Below are 20,230 nucleotides of genomic sequence, written 5' to 3'. Positions count from 1 at the left end.
GGTGAGAGAAAGTTTTTCCTTTCTGCTGCTTCTCACCTGCTCTGTTCAGCCTCTTACACGCACACAAATGTATAGATTTGCCTGCACCCCTACAGCTGTTTGGCATGCAGGGTATTACCATTGCTGATGGTGGAATTTCTTTCAAACCCTTCTGGAATACTAAGTAAAAGTTATCCTAAGGATTATACAGGAAACATGTTAGCTTTTCAAAATTCCTAAAAAATCTGGATGTTTAGTGTAAATACAGCTCACTGAATCCCAGCACACTCCGCCCCCCCCCAGCCAAGAAGCACATCCTAAACTTGTTTTCCAAATGTGCTGAGGTGGGTCTGAGAGCTCCCCCCTCTCGGATCTTGGTGTCCTGACTGAGCAGTGCTTTTTTGCAAAAAGAGCTGCTTCACTTAATATCCTCAGAGTCTGGAAGTGATTGTCTTGATCCAGAGGTTGGCAATATTAAATACAGTTTCCCTCTGCAAACCCGCATTCAAAAGGAGAACGCTGAACCTCTCAGCTTTTTGGTACTTTTATGTGGAGAATCTTGCCTGAAGTATGAGCTAAAGGAAAAGTTTTGTCGATGATGATCTCTGAGGTCTGGGGTGCCTGCTGGAAAGGGGAATTCCTCCCTGTTTTGAAAACAAGCTCTGCTAAGAGCATGGATTGGCTGTCAAAGCAGAGAGTAAATGATTTCTGAATATCAGGAGGCAGGGAAATTTGAGTACAGTATGCCATGAAAATGCCTGCTTCATTAGATTTTGTCTATATTCAGCTGTATGCAATGTACAAAAGTGGTCAGAACAGGGAAGAAATGAAGGACATTTGATGTGCTTGAGTGCCTCACCTCTCCACCACAACCATCCCCCTCACAGAGAGTAATTGGCGTAACACCAGTTCTGTGGGAGATGGATTGCCACGTGCATTTATATGGCAATTAGATTTTATTATTTACCATTTACCATGCTTCACCAAGTTTCCTCACAGTCCATTGGACAAGCAGACTGCTTTGGTTTTAAATCTGTTTAATCTTTTTTAATACCAGTGCTTTTAATCTAGTCTTCACAGGGGAAAAAAGAAGCAAAGAGAAATAAAGTGTCTGGGAATCTGACAACTGTTATTGTCAAGAAAATGTTAAATGTTTTGGTGTAACTCCATCTTGCTGGAGAACACATGTTGTTTGAGAAGGGGATTGCTGGAGAAATGGTGGCTTTTAACCTGGAGAAATACAGGGGAATGTTCAGATTTGAGTGCTTACCTTTGGAGTATCTACTTTTGTCTACTGAAACCAGCTGCTAAGCACGTTGTCCTGTTGTTGCTGTTCCCCGCCACACACATCCCTTCCATCTTGCTTGTGAAACGTAGGTGTATTTGCGTTTATAATCATTGAGTAGTTCCAAAAAGAGCCCAAAAGTGTAATAGGACTGAAAACGGAGTACCAAGAGGTGAAGGTGTGGAGAGCACATCCAGCAGAGCTGAGATGTAAATCAGTGAGCTGCACAGCAATAGCATGAGAAGTTTCTAGGCAGAAGCACGTTTTTACCAAGTGCAGAAAGTCTTCAATGCGGTTACGAGTAGTGTGATGGAATCAGAAAGATTTCTTGGAGAAAGGTAGAGCAGCAGGTATATCTCCAGTTTGGGCTTCTGTAGAAGTTAGTGGCGAGAGATATCTGTAAGATGCTCTTCCTGGTGCACCCATCACTGTAAGTTCTCTCTGGTACCTCATAATCCTCACTGCCTCTTTCTCTGTCAGTGCGGATTAGGGCGCAGTGCTACCATGAAACTGTAAAAAGAATGATATCAGCCAAGGGAAGAAACCTCTTCAAAGTTAAATTGTCTTGACAGATAACTACAATATGACCTATATGCCAATAAGGATGACTAAAGAAAATCCACAGTGCCAGCGGTTCATTGCTGGTGGTTTCTTTTTTTGAATACTTTTAATGGGGTATTCAGGGAAGATACTGAAAGCAGCGTAGAATTGGGCTGAAATGACTGGTTTCTATATTCCTTCCCAAAAGAGCGACTTGCTAACCCACAAATTCCTATTTTTGCCTATAATAGCTTTGCCTTGCTTGGTTATTAGCACAGGGAATGTGGAAGACTGAAGGCATCACCTGTCACATCATACAACTACCTTCTGCTCAAAGTATTTGAAAGGAAAATTAACTCAGCAGAGCCTGGATAAGCAAACTAGTTGCCCTTTGCCTTCTTAGGCAAGAGAGAGTCTAAAAGGGATGGAATTCATCACTCCAAAAAGGAAAATAGTTGAAAAGCCTACTTTGCTCAAAAAAATAAAACCAAACAAACAAAACCCACCAAAAAAACCCCACTACATCAAAACCAAAAGACTTCAACCACAAATCAATACTGAAGCTACAGATTGGACTCTTTGAAGTGAATAAGTGCATACAACCAGTATGTTTACATGTTCGTGTCTTTCCTCAAGCGTTTTTGCAAGGGGTAGATGAATTCCATCATGCTTTGCTCTAGCACCAAACAGGCTGCACTTTGCGCAGCAAGTGCATATTCTCTACTGTAAAGGAAGATTTGAAAAGCCATACGCTGGAGCGTATGTGCTGCAGAAGCTGTGTCAATGCATCGTTTAAGTCTTTGTCAACTATCCTTCAATTTATTATTGGCTTATCGCCACAGCAGGCTTCTTGATTTATTGAAAAAAGAACAATTTTATTTCATCAATATTTTTAAAGGATTATTAATTTTTTTTTTAACATGGGACAAAAAGTAAACTTTTATTCAGCAATAATGAGAGCGAGGATAGGCTCCAGAATCACCACCCATCTGCTAATCAGGCCCAATTCCTTTTCTAAAGTGTGTGTGGAAACTTCACATCAAGAAGGAAAAGTCACCACTCTGCCTATTGCACAAAGTGAATGGTAGGTAGGTGCTTCTGTATGTTGGAAAGGGGAGAAGGTCGTTAAGGACAAGTAGGCTTCTATATTTCATTGAATGTCAAAGGCATCTTGATGCCTACCTGACATTTTCAGTTGAAACAATATCCCTTGATTCCAGATCGAGATGTTGTGTATTGTGTTTAAGTCACTGCAAATTTAGCTTGTGAGAGTAACCCATTTTCATGTTTCAGTTGCCTCAAAAATACCATGAGTTGGGATTGTGTGGGTGATCTTATCTTGAGTTCCACCTAGCACTTCATTGTACAATTACTAAGATACTACAAAGTGATTCTATTGATCTTGTAACGGCAAATCATCTTTTTTAGGAAGGACTTGGAGAAACCTTTTCTTTCGAGATTAGACTTTCCCTGTGGTATTTCTCAGTCTTTGCAGTCCTCGTTCCTCTTTGCCTGCCTGAGGGAAGAAGCTGTTATGTGCTTGATCATTTTGAAATAGCGTATTTGGAGAAAAGTGTGCCTGACACCTCGACTTCACCACAGCCAGATGTTCTTTGTATTTTCGTATGTCATATAAAGGAATTGTGGAGTTGCCTGTTGTGCTTTCAGAACCTGCCATGTTGTGCCAGGGCTATCCATCTCTTTCTTGGGGAGTAGTACCTCTCTAGAGTGCAGAAGCAGTCTTTTTCGTAGCCACAGTAGTGATTTAGTACAATGGGACACTGGAAACATGGCAGAGAAGCTTCTAAAATGAAAGAGAAATTAAGAGAACAGCTGAAAGTACAGCTGAAACCAGCAGCAAAACCAGACACGAAAGGAGGGAATGCTTACCTTTGGAGAGAGTGATGGATGTGAAGATGCTTTTTTACAGCCATAAAAAAACATTCCAGGGATATTGTCTTTATGGGTTATCAAAACACCAGGACACAGTTCCTTCTGCTATTTTCTTTCATGGAACCACAGCATGGTTGGGGTTGGAAGGGACCTCTGGAGATCATGTAGTCCAACCCCTTCCAAAGCAGCTCTCCCAGAGCGGGCTGCACAGAGCCGCCTCCAGGCGCGTTGGGATGGCTCCAGAGAAGGAGACCCCACAGCCCCTCGGGGCAGCCTGTCCCACGGCTCCGACACCCTCACGGCAGAGAAGCTCTTCCCCGTCTTCAGGCGGAGGTTCCCGTGCTGCAGCCTGAGCCTCATGTGCAGATGCGGCCTCCCCAGGGCAGAGCAGAGGGGGAGATAACCCCCACCCTCCTCCCAGCGCACCCCAGGGTACCGCTGGCCCCTTGGCCACCAGGGCACGCCGCTGGCCCATGGGCAACTGGCTGCCCACCAGAGCTCCCAGGCCCTTCCCCGCAGAGCCGCCCCCCAGCAGGTCAGCCCCAGCCTGTGCTGGTGCGGGGGGGTGTCCCTCCCCCGGGGCAGGACCCTGCACTTGCCCTTATGGCCCTTCATGGGGTCCCTCTGCGCCCAGCGCTGCCCCTGCCCAGGTCTCGCTGCAGGGCAGCGCAGCCCCGGGGGTACCAGCCACCGGTCCCAGCTCCGCACCATCAGCAAAGCTGCTGAGGGCACACCCAGCCCCCTCCTCCCGCTCACCGGTGGGCGAGTGGAGCAGGATGGGACCCAGCACTGGCCCTGGGGAGCACGGCTGCCCCAGGCCTCCAGCTGGCCTCTGTGCCACCGAGCACACCCCCTGAGCTCCGCCGCTCAGCCCCTTCCCAGCCCACCGCGCTGTCCCTCACCCAGCCCACCCGCCCCGAGCTCACCGCTGAGGGGGCTGTGGCAGGCAGTGCCAGAAGCCGTGCTGAGGTCAAGGTAGACAACACCACCGCTGCCCCCGCACCTACCCGGCCAGGCGTCCCACCGCAGAAGGCCATCAGGTTGGGCAGCGGCTGCCCTGGGTCAATCCATGCTGACGGCTCCCGATGACCTTCTTTTCCTCCACGTGCGTGGAGGTGAGTTCCAGGGTGAGCTGTTCCATCGCCTTCCCAGGGAGGGAGGTCAGGCTGACCGGCCTGTGGTCTCCTGGGTCCTGCTTGCCCTTCTGGAAGACTGGAGTGACACTGGTGTTCCACAGCCCCCAGGCACCGCTCCTGCTCTCCGTGACCTTTCAAAGATAATGGAGAGTGGCTTGGCAATAACATCTGCCAGCTCCCTCGGCACCCGGGGGTGCATCCCTTTGGGGCCCATGGGTTTGTGGGTGTCAGGTTTGCTCAAGTGACCTCTAACCTGATCCTCCTCGACCAGGGGAAAGCCTGCCTTCCTCCAGACTTCCCCTCTTGCCTCCAGGACCTGGGATTCCTGAGGGCCAGCCATGGCAGTAAAGACTGAAGCAAAGAAGGCATTCGGTAACTCTGCCTTCTCTGCATTACCTCTTTGTTATGTTTTCATTCATACATGGAACCATATTTGAATGAATGGTGTTCTTTTCTTTCAAGAATGGCATTCAGGAAATGAACACCAGATATGTACAAGAAAACATACAGATTTCAGAGAAAAAAGAAACCTAACCATATTCTGGTTAAACTCTTGTTCCCTGAGCAGTATGTACATGTTTCTGTTACCATTATAAACACATGGATAAAATTACTATTCCCTCTCTGCTAGTGATTGAAAGCAGTGGTAGTCATTAAATGAAATTAATAAGTTTTTGCCCAGCAGCACGTATTACATAAGAATTCTTGGGTATGGATGTGAATCGGGAAAGGAGGGAAGTCCATGAGGTCAGCAATGTCAGTAGTGCCAAATAGTAAGATGCTACTGGTAGTTATTCAGAAAAGAAATGAGTAGAACAGCTTCTTCATTTTGTTTATTTTACATTTCTTGGGTTTAACATTTGCAAAGTTCTTATTTTGAAGAACTGTAGAGACTTGGAATAAAAAAATGATGAGTTATTGCAGAAGGATTTGGCAGGTTTTGTTTTACCAACAGTTGTGTGTGACTCACCGTTGTGTGGCGTTCTGTGTCTCTTTCCCTAAGTGTGATTCCAATAATGAATACATTGAGAACTTGGGTTCATTTATTAGCCAGCAATTTGTTTCTGTGTTAAATTCCCTCGTTCCTCAAAGCACAAATCAGCTCTAAGTCAGAAAAGAGACGCATAGGTGTGAATAGGAAAACTCCTGTTGGAATAAATGAAGATCTGCATTACCTATAAAAGACATAAATTAAAACCACTAAAGTTCTCTTTGTCAGGGCTTATGATACAACCGGCCAGTAGTATTTTGCCGTGATTTGTAGGTATGGCTTGGCTCTGAAAGTGCTACTTTTCAGTTCACTCCCCTGGCCTGCAATGAACATGCTAGTGGGAGATACTGTAGCATACTTTTTTGTTTTGGTTTGGGTTTTTTTCTGCAGAAAAATGAAGAGAGGAAATAATCCTCCCTCTCTAAATAAAAGGGAATAACTCTGTGTACCCACTTCTAATATAAGTAAGAAGAGAGCTGTGAGATTAAGGAGTATCTGCTCTCAAATAAAGTGCTTTATTTGAAGCTTCTTCAGAGATCAGAAGGAAATCTTGGAGCACTATTCCCTCACCCATTTCTTTACAATACGCTACTTTGTTTATGCCTGTTGATATGTTTTATATGAATTGGTTACTTTCCTTTATAAATTAAGGGAAGTCAGGATGGTTATGAAAAAGAAAACGGGAGACTTTTTCAGGAATACATTTAAAAATCAAAATAAACTTCAGAAAAAAATACATGCGAGAAATGTAATAGCTAAACTTCAGTTCCAGAAGCTATGGTTGGCACTGTAACACGAGCATATCCCTTTCTATATGTATTTTAAAAATGCTCATCTGTTGAAAGAATGAAAGAAGAAATAGGAGAATTGCATTTTCCGTTGCACACAGCTCCTGACCTGCTCACATGTTTTCAGCGGTAGCAGCATTGCGGTAGTATTGCATTTAGGCTGCAGCTGGTTTAGCTGGTGTCATGATCTCATACTATTGATCTGATGAACGGTGATACCTTAATGAAATAACTAACGTGTAATTTATAAGGGCAAGTAGGCAGATACACAAGCTATTAATCCTGGTTTACAGCATGTACCATTTCCAGTAGTGAGGCTGTACTTACATAAGAAACGAAAAAAGGGAGAAAATCTTGGAATTGGTGTCGTACTGTGTTGATTCTTGTGAACCCTTTTAGTAGGAACAGGAGCAAGCTTTATCTTTTCTGAACCTCTGCTAATGCATGTTCAATATACAAATAATTTCATTAACATTTTCTGTAATTGCGTCTTGTCTGAATTTCTAATGGATTGAGCTTTGTAGGAAACTACTTCATTGAGATGAATGTGAAAATGAAGCACGTGAATAACTGAAATAAAAGTAGCTACGCAAAGCATTTGTCTTGGCAGCTATGAAAAAATAGGAAAGTGAAAAAAATTAAATAACTTTAAAGTAGGAATATTAATTCCAGAGCCTATCCCTTAATAAAATTTTGTCTCTGAGAGAAAGTGTGTTTTCATGCCATTAGCAGTAAACTCAACCCATGTCTGAGATTAAATCTGGGAAATATTTAGCCCATAGTCATAAGAAATACTTGTATACACTTTATAAAAGGTGAAATCTAATAGCTTAACTACTCTGTACATATGATATGTATCACTGTAGTATATTAACTAGTGTAGAAACTGCTCTATACATATGAATATGTATTATTATAGTATATTAACTAGTGTAGAAGCAAAACTCACGTTATTTTGAACATCAACAAACTTAAAATATTACCCAGAACATGTCTTTGTGGAAACTGTCTTCATTAGTATATAATGATCGGTTCTAATTTTCAATAGTCTTACAGAACTACAAGTAAACAATAGAGTTATGCTTTGGTTAGACTCAATGTATCTTACTTCTGTGCATACGACACTTAGTGGAAAATGCTCCAGTGTATATCTTCTGAGTTCAGGTTCGTGTGTTGGCGCCCTGACCTGGAGTTCCCCAGCCATCCATCGTAAGGGACACAGGCTATGTGCCTGTGGGCAACCCCGGTGTGCTTGAGGGGTGCATCTTAGGAATTAGCAGGGCATCAGTCTGGAAATTAGCCATTTTAAAGGTTTAATCACTCACAGGAAGAAAAAAATGTGGGTTTTTGGACAGTATAAACGTTGGGAGGTTTAAAAGGAGGTTGCACATGTCATGTACAATAGATCGAGTTTAACCTTTTTAGCATAGGAGTGATTTTCTCAGCGTTGCTCTCTGGAGTTTCCCCCTTTCAAGTCTATTGGAATCAATTGAGATGAATTATGCCTCTGTGCTGAGCTGACAATGACTGAAAGCACAGAACTTCAGGAAACCTGGAAGGGTTTTACTTTCTAGATGTTCCATCTGAGAAAAAGATGAAGAACCTTTATCTTGAGGCAAGAGTTTTTACTTTGTTTCCAGTTCAGCTGACTGAAAAACACAGAAGTGCTTTCTGCTGTGAGTGAATTACATCCCATTCGTGGGAACATATGGATCACCATATTTTAATCTGCTATATGTAATATTATGCTTCTGAGATTTATACTGTACCTTAAAGCTCTGGAGGAAAGCAATATCTTGTTTTTTAAATTGTCTACGTAGAATGGAGAAAGCTTGGAGTTTCTTAGTATCTGATGCTATAAAGGTTGCTAAGACTTTTGGTTGGATGGCTTATAAGATTAATAAAATATGCATGTTCCTAAGCTTTTTATCTCTATTTCACTAATTCAAATACAGTTGAGTTTTAGGGCTGGTATGTAGCAACTAAAAATTTTTCACAGTCTGATAGATATTGGTTTGTTTCAGGCCATTTGCTTGCAGGCAAACTAAACCATTACAAACAGCCCTAAATTGCACTCCCTTGCGCACAAGCGAGTACGCCAGGAGAACTGGGAGAAGGTGTGGTGGCAGCTTATACTGATAAGAGGGAGATCAAAATTAGCCACATGGGGTAGTGGTGATAGCTAGTACATTCTGAGTTCTGTTGCTTTAAAAATCTGCCTACAAAGCTTGGTGAAGTGCATAATTTTGCATTTGGGGTGATGCAGAAACACTCTTTGGCACATCCTGTGGCCTAGGCTCCAAAATCATCCAGACTGGGGGGTGTACTGGTAAGCACAATGTAGATTACAATGTGTGTTCAGACAATCTATTGAAAAATTATGCTTGCACAAAACGTGTCATCAGTGAGGGTTTAATACATAGGTGCAGGAAGGATTTTGTCACTGGGTGATGCTTGAGAGTCGGAGGCTCCCCTAAGCACCTTCCTTCGAACAGGTTCAGTGCTCCTCCGAAGCTCAGATGGTCCTTGTCCTGTCTGCCCAAGGGGCTTGCCTGCAGGCGCGCTCGGAGCATGCCCACCAGGCTTGCAAAGGTGACTGCTGCTTCTGGGTGGGAGGATGGTAGTAGAGGAGGTAGACAAAGCAGGACAGTAAACTCATGCAAGATATAGGAAGCCATAGTTTTGCTCCTTTCTGTCTGTGACTGAAGGAACCAAGCCCATTTTGCCTGCTTCCCCTTGCTCCCGCGTGACTGACACGGGTGTGAATTTTTTTGGGGTGATGAGTCTGCTTACACCACTGCTTAACAATGGCATCCCTAAGCTTCTCAGATGTGGCTCTAAACACTTGTTTGCCTGGTGTGGTTTTACATGGATGTTTCCAACATGGACATATGGACTTCAGGTGGATCTTCGTGCTCCACTTACTGCCTTTTTTCTCAGCGTGCTGGATCCATAATTGGGATGATTTGTGGTCAGGTTCCTCGAGTACACTAACAACATGCATCAGTGCTAAATACATTTCTAGATGAAGATTCTGTGATGATCGAATCCTCAGCTGTGAAATAGATGCATGTTTCCCATATATATGAGCTGGCACATAAATAACATGTCCAGGTACTTCGAAGTAATTAGTCATACAAACGTGAAGTCATATGCATTTGGAAAAATATAGTTCTGCGGTGTCCTTTCACATCATGTATGCTATCAGTGATTGGTTCTACATTTATTTTGAAGAATTTTTCTCTGAGATATGCGTTGTTTGGCATAAAAAGACCAGAAGATCAAACAAGGTCAAAGATTTTCTGAATCTGATATTTATTTCTTTTTAACAGGTGATTTGTATATTGGAGGAGTGGCCAAAGAAATGTATAAGTCCTTGCCAAAACTGGTGCACGCAAAAGAGGGGTTCCAAGGCTGTCTCGCATCAGTTGACTTGAACGGACGGCTCCCTGATCTGATCTCAGATGCTCTCTTCTGCAACGGGCAGATAGAAAGAGGATGTGAAGGTATTAAATATGCTGATTTGTTTGGGTTTTTTGTTGTTGTTGTTGTTGTTTGTTTGTTTTTAAATATCACAGTGAAAGTATTGTGAGAATCCTGCAGTTTTGTTGATACGTGCACTCCATACACAGAGAAATTGTATTTTGCCTGCTTCTAATTGATCTCGTTTGACCCTCTCTTACATAAAGACTGCATTTTCTCAGTATTACGGAGACAGCTGTGTGCCAGCCCTACAGCACAGACTGATCTGAGAACACCAGTTAACTTCCTAAAAGTTTAACATAGGTTCCATCCTTCTCCAGCGGCAAGATATTTTCCATGTATTTTATTTACTCCTGTTGTATTTTAATTAATGATAGGAACAATAACAATTAGCTTCAGTGAAGTCGTTTATATCTTCGTAACACTTAGGCATTAGCTAATGCTAAGGCATGAGCTAATTAATTCCACTTTTAAAGTGGACATTTTGGGTTGATTAATTCAAGGCTAATTTGTGAAACTGCTTAAGATCAATCTTTTTTCTTCGCTATTTTTGTTCACCCCTGAGATTTGTATTGTTGTGAGCCTTCCTATCTGAAATCAGTAACAGCCAAATATGGTTTATCTCACATTTTTACGTCTTTATTGACTCATAATGAATATCACGGAATTTAAGTGAGGACAGAATTAGAAGAGGTATATTTGTAATTCAGGGGTGTCAATCTCTAGCTATTTTTCCAGCTGGCATTTAATCCCACGTTATTTTTACTATGATTTATGCAATAATTTAAATCAATTCTCTGTCCTTGAATATGTATTTTATTCACATAATTCTGAATTTTGTGTCTGTTTAATTTTATGCATTCTCCCCTCTCTCAAGTGCCATCCTCCTCTGGACAGAAAAATGTGTAAATGACACTGTAGAATTTCAAGTTGGAGTCTTGATGATTTTGATATCAAGTTTAAGTTTGCAAATAGACATTGTAAAAAATCCAAGCAGAGCTGGGGGTTTTCCTCAAGGAGAGAAAGCTTTCTGGTGGATAAATTCTCTCTCCTGTTCTGTTGTGCCTACAGAATGTCTGTACAGTTAGAACTTTTTTGTTCTTTACCTGTTACCTTTAGTTAACAGCATGAAATCTGTTGATAGCACATAGGAATATGTAGAATTCACAACTTACTTTTTCTGTAGCTTTCATGTCTGTTGATTTCTATCAGGAATGAAAAAATATGTATAAATTAGTTTGTCATTGAGTTTAGAAAATTAGATTCTGCTTTCTGAATGGCGTTAGCAAGTTCCCTGCCTGCACCAGCTCTTCAGAGTCAAAATACGCCTGAATTCCATTATGCATTTCATAGCTTCTTTTGAAATTATGTAATTTTCTAAATGAATTTTATGTGCTTCAAAGAAATATTGCTACAGGCCTAGAGCACCAGTTCACCTTTTGAACCAGTGGCAGAACTCAGCTATCAGTGAATTTAATAAAGCTACCAACAATTTAATGAAGGCCATACAAATATCATCCCTTTTGGTGCCAAGTTAGCTTTTTGCAACACCAAAGCCATCTGACACAAACCAAATGGTCAGACCAGATGCGCTGCCTGGGTCCCAGCGAACAGCCCGTCAAAAGAAAATAACAGCATGGGAGGAAATACAGCCTACCAACCTTCCAGGTTAACTCTCTCCTTCCACTGATTTATTTTTTTCCACTGGTTTACTTCAAGTTTTCCTGTCTGACCCACCTGTCAGTCTCCTGGCTGCAGCCCATGGGTTAGATGTACAGCAAAATGTTCTGCCACCTAAAATGTGAAGTCACTTGTGGATTTCACCGCCTCCTAGAACCTCTTCCATGCCTCACGCATGCCCGCAGCGCTGCTGCTGTGCCCCAGCAGGACTGCCTCCATCCCTGCAGTTTGGCATCTGCCTGATGCTGCCGTGGGATGCATGAGCTCTGGCTGTCCCCTCAGATGCCATGTCCAAATTGCTCAGGACACAGCAGCAGAAATAATTTCCAAGCAGCGTTAGTCCCCACTGCTTTCGAACCAAACGTCACGTGCTGCACTGGTGGGTATATGGCCTTTGTTAATCCATCCACCCGCTGCAAAATCTTGCCTGGGAAGAGAGGCACTTGGATTTGATGTTCTCCAGACTCTCATGACATTGAATTTCCCACCTTTCTGGTATTAAAAAAAACCCACCAAACCTGGGATGAGCGCACTTTTCCTCTCTTTTGTAAAACTGTGAAGCCATAATGTACTACTAACTAATTCCATCTGTTAGGATTTTGGTCATAAAATATTGATACTTCTCAATAACTTTACTGTCCCAAGTGCATGTTAAAAATGCTTTCTTTGAAACACTTTTTGCAAACCCACACGTGGGATTGCTACGGCAACTGGTAAGGCTTGTGTTTCGAAGTTGCAGCCCCAGGCAGATAGATAATCTCTGTTCCCTATCATTGAGCATTGAATATAATTTGCACTTGGCTGAATCCACCTTGTTGACAAATTTTCAATGGCTAGAGCAAAGAGAAGCAAACAGCTAGAAAGAAAAATATGGTAACTAGCTCTTCATATTGCAAAGAGCAAACCTCAGAGCCAGGTTGCAAGTGTCAGCTCTGGTTTTACAAGTCAAATCCACTGTACTTTACATGCTTTAAATAAAGCAGAATTGTAGAAATTCAATGGAAATTCTCTATAAATATAGAAATGACAGAAACATCGTTTTTACACATTTAAGAGGAAAGTGCACTACGTGCCTGCATGTGCATATATAATATAATTTGTGTATCAAATGAACTACCTGAAGTTTTCAAAGTATTAACATACATGAAGATTCTTGGTGGTGAGATATGGATTTTTTTTTTTACAGTATGGAGTAAAACATTGTACATGCTACTTAATAATGCATTATGCCTAATATATAGCATGTAAGCCCTCACATAATACAAATGTAAAAGAGAGACTAAATCCAGTCAATTAAAAAGTCTGCAGTGAAGATTGAATAAATTAGAATATTTAAATTGGATATGAATCAAAAGGTCAGTGCTTGAGAAGAGTGTATTTTTACTAAATAGCTTCGTTCTGTAATATATATATAGGAAAATATGAACCTGTTAAGGTAGATAGTATAGTATTTACTGACATTAAGCAGTCCTTCAGTGTTCTTAATGGAAGTAAGTAGACTTTTTTTTTTTTAAGAAATTCTTACATGTAAGCTAGTCTTTATGTCAACTTTTGAATAATGACTACTATAGATAAGCTAAAAGTGCTAAGAATCGATTTCATAAAAAGCAAAATACCTTGCTTTTTAACCAGATTGTATCTGTATTTTTTCCAAATACGTGTGTTTCAACAGGCACTTTTCAATGTGCCTGCAGGGTCCTGCAGTTTATGTACTTTTAAGTCCTTGTGACTTTTGCTCTACTTTTGCAAAGATGAGGAAATTTAACATTGCATAACTGAAGTGTAAATAAATGCATGAATATATAACATTTAAACACCTACAGATATTTTCACTTCATCTTTGTAAAGTTTCCGAGTAGCAGAGTCTGGTGAGAAAAAAATGTGTCTTGTCTTGTCAGCTGCGGGATTCTGTCATTATAAACCCCAGCTGAAGAAAGGGTGATGTAATGCACAAATGTTTAAACTTCTGGGCTCAAACCTCCAAAGACAAGGAAATCACTAATACCCAAAAGTTTTAATTTCTGGGCTCAAAACTCCAAAGAAAAGGAAATCACTATCCTAAGTCTGCCTAGTGCAGTAAATCAGTTATAGGTGGCATGATTATTATTACTATTGGTGGATATAATAATAATAATGATGATGATAATTATGATTTTGTAATAATAATAAAAAACCAATAATAATGATGATGATGATGTAGTGAAAGATAAAATAGATTATTATAAAGCCAATAGAACAGTTAATAATTTTGCCAAAATATGGGTGCAATGTGCACTGCCCTCATTCCTAATTGCAGTGGTGACCGTTGAGGCTCTTGTTCAGAGGTGTGCTCCAGCACTGCTTCATTTAAAGCAAGAGGCCATTGAACTGACTTAAATCATACTGATATGCATTTTTCTAGAATACTGGCAAATCACAAGGAAATCCGACCCTGAGATCTCTGAAGGAGCTGTAATGTGAAAGCAGGGTTAAGTGGATTTCTCTCTACAGGATGATTTAGGATATTTATATCATCTTTGGACCAGTTTTGCTCTGCCATCAATGACTAGCAGTGGGAGTTTCAAATGGATATTGATGTGTCTTCTCTAAAACAATTTAGGACAATTTTATAGTCTCAGAACCAAATTTTTCCTTGTAGTGTCAAGAGTTGGTGAGAAATGTGTGTGAGCTCATAGTAATCTGTAGTTCACGGTCTGTATTTCAGCCTTCATTCACCAGCCACGAAGAAAGGGCGAGGAAAAAGAAGGACCACAGAGGATGACAGTGCTAATTATTCTTGAATTCAGTATATCTGAACATGACAAATGGCTAGTCAGGATTCAGCCATGCATTTACTCTGCTAATGCATTCATATCTATCCAAGGGAAAAAAAAAAAACCACCAAAAACTTTTAATTTTCCTTCATTACATGTCATCAGCTTAATTAACCATTATATTTGTAGTAAAATACTGGCAAATTACTGCTTTCTTATTTTGGCTTGCCTGAAGATTTATGGCTATTAGCATTAATTTGTTTGCATTATATGGCATTTCTTTCTCTCTTTAACAGCAGCATGCACTTTACTCTGAATGTTTTTTTTCTGTGTTTGCTGCCATTTCAATATTGCTTACTAACATTTAATATATTTTGCTTTTTTATTTTGCTGACAAAGTTGCATTGATGAAAGCTGATTTGCAAGGTAGATAGCCCTGTGTGTATTAAACAAGACTGAAACCCCCAATGCACAGTTGGATTTCTGCAATAAATGCTCTGTACATTTCAGAATGAAAGTGTGTTATTTTGTTTCAGATTTTGTCTTTCACACCTCTAAAACAATGGGCTACACCAACCCTCATTTTCCAGCATAGCTTGCATAAAGGCTTTCAGTCTTGAATATGTTTGTATATTGATTGCTTTAGTGCTTTGATCATTCCTTTTCAAATTTTGTTATATTTCAGTAGTCTAGTTATGATTCTCTAGCAGTAGAGTAGCTTTGTTTTTCATGCGTATGTCACATTTTGGCATGCCAGTTCATTAGTAGTCTGATTTTCTGCATTTTCCCTTAAAAAAGGAACCTGCATGGGATCCCTGAAGCATGTGAATCAGTACTTGCCAACATTCATGCCAAAGAATCCCAAACTCCTCTTAATTTCAGACCTAAATAATTTAAAATAATTTGTGGGATTAAAAGCATTCTATAGTGTAGCTTCATTTTTTTAAAATTTTATTTTTGTTTTTATTTCATTTTCCGATTTTTACTTACATCTCCCAGAGCTTTGTTTTCTGTGGCATCTGGCTTTGCTGTTTGAAATGTATTTACAGGAAAAAAAGTTTTTAGAAAACATTTAGCCAGTTAATGGTCTGACATGAGATTAACAAATAACTTGCAACAAATGTAACATTCCCCTTGCAGCTGGAATAACTCTGCTTCACTTTGTGCATTCTTACATGTTCGATATATCAACCTTAAAACTAAAGCACCGCCCCCCCCCCCCCCCCCCCCCCTTTTAATATTACGTGCCACTGCAAAATCAGCAAGTTTATGTGCCTTTCACGTGGTAACTCTTTGCTCATTTGATTTGAGATGTTGGCAACTAGTTAATGTGCTCCAGTGAGAAATGCCTTTCTTTGGAAGCCAAAGTGCAAGTCCTTTTTTTGTGTATTCTCATCAGGCCCCAGCACCACGTGCCAGGAGGATTCATGTGCGAACCAGGGAGTGTGTTTGCAGCAGTGGGATGGATTCAGTTGTGACTGCAGCATGACATCCTTTAGTGGACCATTATGCAATGACCGTAAGTACGCTAAAAACTGCTGATGTGAACGCTCGAGAGCTTTAAGGCAATATTTGAAGCAAGTGTCTGAAGCTTTATATTATTTTACTATTAGGTATTTAAATGAACTGGCAAACCCTACGAAAATCTGTAAGGCTTGTGGGAAGAACATAGCTAAAATATACAGTATGAATTTTGGACAATGTGCAGTATCAAACACTGGCAGAATTACGCTTGATTGCATGCCTAATATACTGATGGTTACCTGTTTGAAATAATCCCTTTCCTGATTGAAAAAGCCTTTTACATTTTATTATCTTAAGCTATATTGTAATTTTGTAGCATTATATCATGAGGGCTATAATTACTGTGAAACAGTTGACAAGGCTCATTATCTCCCTTTGTAGATTTCTTTAGGTGACACACTAAGCATGCCAATAATAAAAGCATGCCGAGTATTTTAGTTCTTTTAAATTTCATCTGAATAAAACTATGTAACATACACCAACCATCTGGCCTTTCAGGAAAAGCATAAATGTGTCAAAAATAAGGGGCCTGATTCACCAGTGTCATAATCTAGTTTTATTCCAATCTAGCCTTATTGATCTAAATAGAATTATGCAAAGTGGAAGTGGAATAGTAATTCAAGAGCCATAACGATCCACGGTAACTGATTCAAGTGAGCTACTGAGTTGTCTTTTTCACTTGTCACATTTGAAATATCCAAATGTTGCACATTTTTATATCCATGCAAAGAAGGAATTTCTTCAAGGCTAAGTGTTTTTATTTCTATTTGTTGTATACATTTATCTGAATGAATGACATGGTTAAAAAACCCTGGTATAACTGTGTAGTCAAGCATTTTTTATGTGTATGTCTTGTTCTCCACTCTACAGCAAGGTGGTTCTTCTTGGACAAACCCTAAAATAACAGTATAATTATAAGTTTAAAAGCTTTTGGCTCAAATTATATCTAGCACCAGGTTAGAAAAAGAATTACATGTAAAAGCTACCTTCATTATTCTCAAAAAAGTACCACTTTTCTACTGTTGACCATGTTCGAAAACCATGGAAAGGACTCATCTCAGTCCTTTTCTCTGCAGTTGCTGCATGGTAGAACCAAAATGTGGTATCAAACAACTTTCACTAATTTGAGCAAAAGTTGAGGTTTATTTTATGTATATGAGTTTGCCCTTCCCAGCAACGTGAGTGATTAGTCATGCTGCTACACATGTATTTTTTAAAGATTTCAGTCCCCTGTCTGCTACAGGAGAAAATTGTTTCTATTTTACCTTTAAGTTGTTTTTTTTGTTCTTTGGCAATCTTTGAGTTCACCCAAAAGTAACTAAAAAACTGAAGAAGTCATATATTCCACACTTAGCAAAGGAAAAACTCTGTTTATAAATTTGCCTTAGTAGTGGCTGATGTCTGGGCCTGCAATATTCTCTGATTTATTTCTTCAAGTGACAGCTATTGCATAAATTTGGTGAACTGATGAACTTCGGTAAGATATTTACCACTGTGAAGGCTCATTTGTATGATAACTTTATGGACTACACTGCACACAATCAGATAATTCTCAATATAGTATTTCTGATGATGGTAGAGGAGTACCTTTAGTACATGGCTGCCAAAAATACTTACTTTTTTTCCCCAGATAAATCCTTTTTTTTTTTTTTTTTTTTTTCTTGTAATGTCCTTCTATCACAAACATGAAATATAGATTTATCCTGGATATGGGTGTTTTGTAATAGAATGCAGAGTCTGGTAAATATAACAAGTTTGGTTTCTGCTTTATCTTGGCTCCTCAGATTAGCTCAGATACCAAACATCCGAAAATCAAATCTAATGAGAGATATTTTTCATAATGGTATATGTGAGGGAAAGGGGGAGAAATTATGTTGTAATCTCGGTCTCATCTATACGCTCCTGGACTGCTCTCTGCTGTGTTTGGGAAGAGCACAGTAAGGGGAATGACAAAATGTTACTATGGGTTTTAGTAACTTGCCACAGGCTAAACTGCAGTACTGCAGTAAGGCAGATTCCTTTCATGTGAAGAAGGATTATCTCAGCGACAGGTCTGGAATAGCACCTGCTTGTAGCTGGAAAAGCCATCCCCTTTGGAAGGATGTGTGCATCCCAAGCAGTGCGTGCAGTGCGTTCCCTGCAGATTGCACAGAGCAGCGCTGGCTGGCAGGTGCCGAACTCTGACCTGGCGTTACTACACAGGCGGGCTGCTGGCTTCCTCTGCGTTCATGTGAAATGGGGTATTTAGGGCATCCAAGTCTCGCAGGGCAGAGATTTTTTTGTTACCAACCCCCAAAACCGACCACTTAAAAATAAGTGTTGTGGACAAAAGAAAAACAGTTAAAAGGACCTGGTTTGTGGAGGCTTGTATCCCTCCTGCACTGGATGTCCGTGCTCAGGTGCTGGCGGTGGGGGCTGTGGGGTGGCCTCAGAGTGGAGAGCTTCGACTGCCCCAGGCAGGGCCAGCTCCACCAGAGCCACCACAGGGCACAGCTGAGTCCCTCAGCCAAGCTGGTGGCACCTCTATGAAAGCATGTTTAGCAAGTATGTCGTGCGTACCAAAATGCACGATGAGATGAAGGAAGAGGGAAGAAAAAGAGTGAGGAACAGCAGAGGGAACCCCAAGGGCAGGGCAGGGGGAGCTAGGCGAGCAGCTGGGTAGGAGCTTGGCCCTCAGCCAGGATCAACCCACCACACCTCCCTGGTACTTTGTTCCACCAGTTCTTAGTAATCATATTTGAGCAGTAACTTCATTGTGCCAAAATGGCTGAGGTGAGAGGGGACCTGTGGAGATTGTCTAGTCCCAACCCCTCTGCTCAGAGCAGATTCAGCTAGTGCTGGTTGTCCAGGGCTGTGCCCAGTTGGATTTTTAATATGTCCAAGGATGGAGACTCTGCAGCTTCTCTGGGCAACCTGTGCCAGTGCTCAGTCACCCTCACAGTACAAACATTTTCCTTCTATTTATACGAGGTTTTGTGCCTATTGCCTCTTGTCCTGTCACTGGGCACCACTGAGAAGAAGCTACCTCCTGTACTCCCACCCATCAGGTGTTTTAAAACACTGATAGGTTCCCCCCTGAGCCTTCTCTTCTCCAGGCTAAAGAGTCTCTCTCTGCTCTTTCAGTCTCTCTTCACATGAGAGATGCTTCAAGCCCTTCATCATCCTTGTGGCCCTTTGCTGGGTAAGTTAGTGTTGCTCCTGCACTGGGAGCCCAGCACAAGGAGCCAGTGCCCCAGGTGCATCTCAGCTGTGCTGGGTAGAGGGGAAGCATCACGTCTCTCAACCTTTCTCCACCATTTCCTCCTCCTAAGAGGCTATGTGCCTTCTTTGCTGCAGGAGCACGTTGCTGGCTCACGTGCAGCTTGGTGTCTACCAGGACACCCAGATCCTTTTCAGTAAAGCTGCTTTCCAGCTGGTCAGGCCCCAGCCTGTCCTGGTGCATGGGATTATTCCTCCTCAGGTGCAGGATTTGGCATTTTCATTTGTTTTACAAGGTTCTTTTCAGCCCACTTCTCCAGCTTGTCAGCATCCCTCTGAATGGCAGCACACACATCTGGTCTGTCAATCACTCCACCCAGTTTTGTATCATCCACAATTTGCATAAAGGTGCACAAATTACCTTGCTGCATTTGAGCTGATACCTTTGTCATGTTTCCCATAGTAACCTCAGTGTGTGAAGATTTGACATGCATCTCTCCTAAGCTTTACAATGTAGACGTTTCACATGCATCGTTCTTGTCTTTAATTTCCAAAACAGAGTTTGGAGGAAATAATGAAGAAATAGTTTCTTGAAAAGTGTTACAATACATTCTACTAATACAACATGGAAGAAGTTTCTTTAATCTTTCCTATAATTATTACTCCTGTGCTGGTCAGTGTATTATTCCAGGTGAAAATGCACACAGCTTAAAATAAAGAGTTTTTTAAAGTTGTTTCAAAATAAGCACCGTGTGAGAGAGGTTGGTTGTTTCCCAGTCCAAGAGTGTCCTCTGTGTGTCAGCTAGAGAAGTTTAGGGAATGTATTCTATGGAGAATGACCCGGGCCAGCAAAGGTAAGGCTACAGCATCAACGACTGTGGTCAGGTACACCCACAGTTTAATCCACAAAAGTTTTGCTTCATTGCAAACCTCAGTAGTTCCCCCGCAGTGAGTACGCAGTGCCTGTAGACCCTAAGCCT

General features: G+C 41.2%; 1 protein-coding gene across 20 annotated transcripts in view; it reads left to right on the top strand.

The window, feature by feature from the left end:
- NRXN1 (neurexin 1) overlaps positions 1–20,230 on the top strand; it is a 730,400-nt gene that overhangs the window by 357,097 nt on the left and 353,073 nt on the right. For all 20 annotated transcript variants that reach the window (XM_055816040.1, XM_055816058.1, XM_055816057.1 and 17 more), the window contains 2 exons: positions 9,945–10,118; positions 15,928–16,047. In XM_055816040.1, the coding sequence (XP_055672015.1) occupies positions 9,945–10,118; positions 15,928–16,047 (294 nt within the window). The remainder of the gene's footprint in view (positions 1–9,944; positions 10,119–15,927; positions 16,048–20,230) is intronic.

The sequence above is a fragment of the Falco peregrinus genome, chromosome 11 (assembly GCF_023634155.1).
Source record: "Falco peregrinus isolate bFalPer1 chromosome 11, bFalPer1.pri, whole genome shotgun sequence".
NCBI classification, from domain to species: domain Eukaryota; kingdom Metazoa; phylum Chordata; class Aves; order Falconiformes; family Falconidae; genus Falco; species Falco peregrinus.
This window is presented reverse-complemented; position numbering and strand designations above follow the sequence as displayed.